The following is a 3,085-nucleotide window of genomic DNA, read 5'->3' on the forward strand; positions in this document are numbered from 1 at the left end:
CGGCCTCTAAGTCAGTCCACCTAAAAGAGGTGCCTTTTTAAAAATTCCTCCACCAGAGTGGCACCTTCCTTGAAATAACACAAAAACCTGTGTGCTACTGAGGCTCTAAGCCTTAGGAAAAGAACACTGCAATACATTTGCTTAGCACTTTAGACATTCCAAGTTACTTTACACGTATCAACTCATGGAATCCCCACAACCGTCCCCCAGAGGTCGGTATCGTTGTGCTATTTGCATTTCACAGATCCGCAAATTGAGACCTGAAGAGAGTCAGCACCCTGTTCGCAGTGACTAAGGCAGATAATGAAAACAGTTGACTTTTGCTCGGTGCGACTTAAGCGAAGGCTCTCACGTAAATCGTTTCACTCCACCTTTACTACGGACTGTGTGGAATACAGAAAGCCAAGCATTTTACGCTCAGTTTCCCTTTTAATCTCCATGCAACTCTGGGAACTAAATATTATTGCTCTCGTTTTATTGATGAGGAAACTGACGCTCGAAGTAGTTAAATCCTTTGCCAGAAGTCACTAAGCCACAGCCTACCACTTATTAATTGCATACTGCACGATGTCAGGTAGATGTCCGGTACAGTGCTCGGTTACTTACAGATATTACTCTCTCATTAAATGCTTGCTACAACCACATGATACTGATATTCTTATTATCGACATTTACTGATGGGAAAAATACGTTCAGAGAGGGTGAGTGACTTGCCCAAGACCACACAGCCAGCAGGTAATAGAGGCAGGATTCACACGGCTAGCAAAGAAGCAGATCTGGAGCTCAAACCCCGTTCTGCTAACCCCAGCCCAGGGCTCCTCTCATAGCCCCGGGCCTCACCCCTTGCCAGCCTGGCTGAAATAATGTGACCCTCCTTGATCGAAGTCTTAGGTAGCTACAATCTCCAGAAGACCCTTCTTCCCTCGCCCTCCCCGGTGAGATGCGGATCAGCTGGAGGTAGCTAGCGAGAGAACGGTGGGCAGGGCGGCGGCGGGCACCGGGCCAGGCTGTGGAGCCTGCGGAAGAGGCTCCGGGACAGCGGCGCGTTCCAGCGGCGGAGCGGAGTGGGTGGGGCCGGAGTGCCCGGCCCCCGCCCCTCCTCCCTCCCTTCCTCCCTGGCCTTCCCGGTCCCGGGGCCGGCGACCCACGGGCAGGCACTGCGGCAGCTGCACCACCTCGGGCCGGCTCCCGGCGAAGCGCCAGAGGGGCGGCCCTGCGCACGGAGCGGGGGCACGCGCGAGCCCCCAGGCCCTTCCCGCTCCGCGGAGAGGCGGCGCAGAGCTGGAGCATCCGCGGGGTTCCGGGAGCCGCTGACTGCCTCTGGCAGCCCGGCGCTCAGGGGCTCGCCACGCGCCCGTGCCCGGTGGCGGGAGCGGCGGCGAGATGGCGGCGCGTGTCGGCCTCCTGCTGCGCGCCCTGCCGCTGCTGCTGTGGGGCGGCCTGGACGCCCAGCTCTCCGAGCGCGGAGGCCAGGAGCTGCGCAGGGAGGCGGAGGTAAAGGATGCGTGCGGGGCGGAGAGGGGGCCGCGTGCTAGAAGACCCTCCAGAACTTCGCAGTCAGGCCACCCAGCCGTCTCATCTGAGCTGGCAATCTGCGTTACCCTCTCTCTGTCCGCACACAAAGAGCCTGGGGAGCATTCTTCCCGGTGCCAGAGCTGGGACCACACAGGCACGCGGATCTACATTGATTTTCCCGGACGGGGGTGGGGGGGAGGAGGGGGGAAGGAGGGAGCGACAAGATGAGGCAGGCGAGAAACAGCTGAGAGAGGTAGCCCCCGCACCCCAGTTTGGCACAGACCTACGGTCCCTCACCGCCTAGGCTACGGAGACTTGGCAGTTCATTCATCGGATGCCCCGAGCCTTCCCAGAGGCTGCGGAGCCCCCTAGATTAGTGAGGTGGAGAGGGTACCACTGACTGGCCCGGACACAGGAGACAGCACTGGCTGGCGCTGCCACTGACCAGTTTGAGCAAGGCAGCGTCCAAGCTCGGGACTAGTTTGTTTCTTTCTCTTTCTTTTTCTTTCTTTCTTTCTTTCTTTCTTTCTTTCTTTCTTTCTTTTTTTCTTTCAAGATTTTATTTATTTGACAGAGAGAGACACAGCGAGAGAGGGAACAGAAGCAGGGGGAGTGGGAGAGGGAGAAGCAGGCTTCCCGCTGAGCAGGGAGCCTGTTGTGGGGCTCAATCCCAGGACTATGGGATCATGACCTGGGCCGAAGGCAGACGCTTAACGACAGAGCCACCCAGGCGCCCCACGAGACTAGTTTCTTAACCTGTAAAATGGGTAAGAGTATTAAAGTCTCAAGAACTGCTTCTAAGGAGCTTTGGAACAGTGCTTCAGGACTGAACTTGAGAAAGGGGGCAGAGAGGTGGAGGTGAACCTTAAACATTTCTCAGTTCATTTTCCTCCTCGGACCTCACCTGCTTGTTGTAGGTTGCACAAGGGGAGCTCTTTGGAGGCAGGGGTGGGGATCTACTTGGGATATCTATTTTCCAGACAAAGGTGATTGTAATAATATGTCGGTATCACTTCTTTCTTTCCCAAAGAAGCATCTCTGTGTTCTCATCTAGTCTCAAAATTAGCACTGGGGTCTTCACTATTTTAAGGAGTTCTAAATTCCTGAGCCCAGTGCTCTGCCCTGAGACTCTTGCTCCCTAAGAGTTTCATTCCTGCTCTAAAACTGCCCGTAGAGAACTCAGTACCCTCCCATTCCCCTTCCCTGGAAGAGGCATACTGAATCTAAGAAACCTCTGGAATGAAGAAGCCCCCACTGACTGGCTCTTCTTTCCAGCAGCCAGCTCCTATCACTATTCTGGAATACTTGAAAATGACCCTATTTCAGCAATGGGGTCCACCCCCTCTCCTTCCAAGCACTGGTCTCTTGTTTTGTGCTCTCTGCTTTTGCACATTTGGGAATCACTCTGTTTCACTGAATTTAGAATCTTACAACATCAAGTGCACAGTCCTCGTAGCCCCAGGAGAAGGCTTCCATCTACCAAGCCAAGTCTTATTAAGAGTCCCGCTCCACCTCCCCCCAAGTCCGGGTCCCAGTCAATCCTTGGCAGAAGAACAGAGACAATATCTCT

At 54.8% G+C, this 3,085-nt stretch overlaps 1 protein-coding gene across 6 annotated transcripts in view; it reads left to right on the forward strand.

Moving 5' to 3' along the window:
• MMP28 (matrix metallopeptidase 28) overlaps window positions 1–3,085 on the forward strand; it is a 28,956-nt gene that overhangs the window by 915 nt on the left and 24,956 nt on the right. For 2 of the 6 annotated variants that reach the window (XM_040640980.1, XM_040640982.1), the window contains exon 1: window positions 1,157–1,494. The exons of 1 other annotated variant lie outside the window; for it this stretch is intronic. In XM_040640980.1, the coding sequence (XP_040496914.1) occupies window positions 1,384–1,494 (111 nt within the window). In that variant the 5' untranslated portion in view covers window positions 1,157–1,383. Of the gene's footprint in view, window positions 1–1,153; window positions 1,495–3,085 lie in introns of those variants that run through there. 3 more of the 6 variants (XM_040640984.1, XM_040640979.1, XM_040640983.1) reach the window with 3 other exon arrangements.

The sequence above is a fragment of the Ursus maritimus genome, unplaced genomic scaffold (assembly GCF_017311325.1).
Source record: "Ursus maritimus isolate PB19 unplaced genomic scaffold, ASM1731132v1 scaffold_24, whole genome shotgun sequence".
Taxonomy (NCBI): domain Eukaryota; kingdom Metazoa; phylum Chordata; class Mammalia; order Carnivora; family Ursidae; genus Ursus; species Ursus maritimus.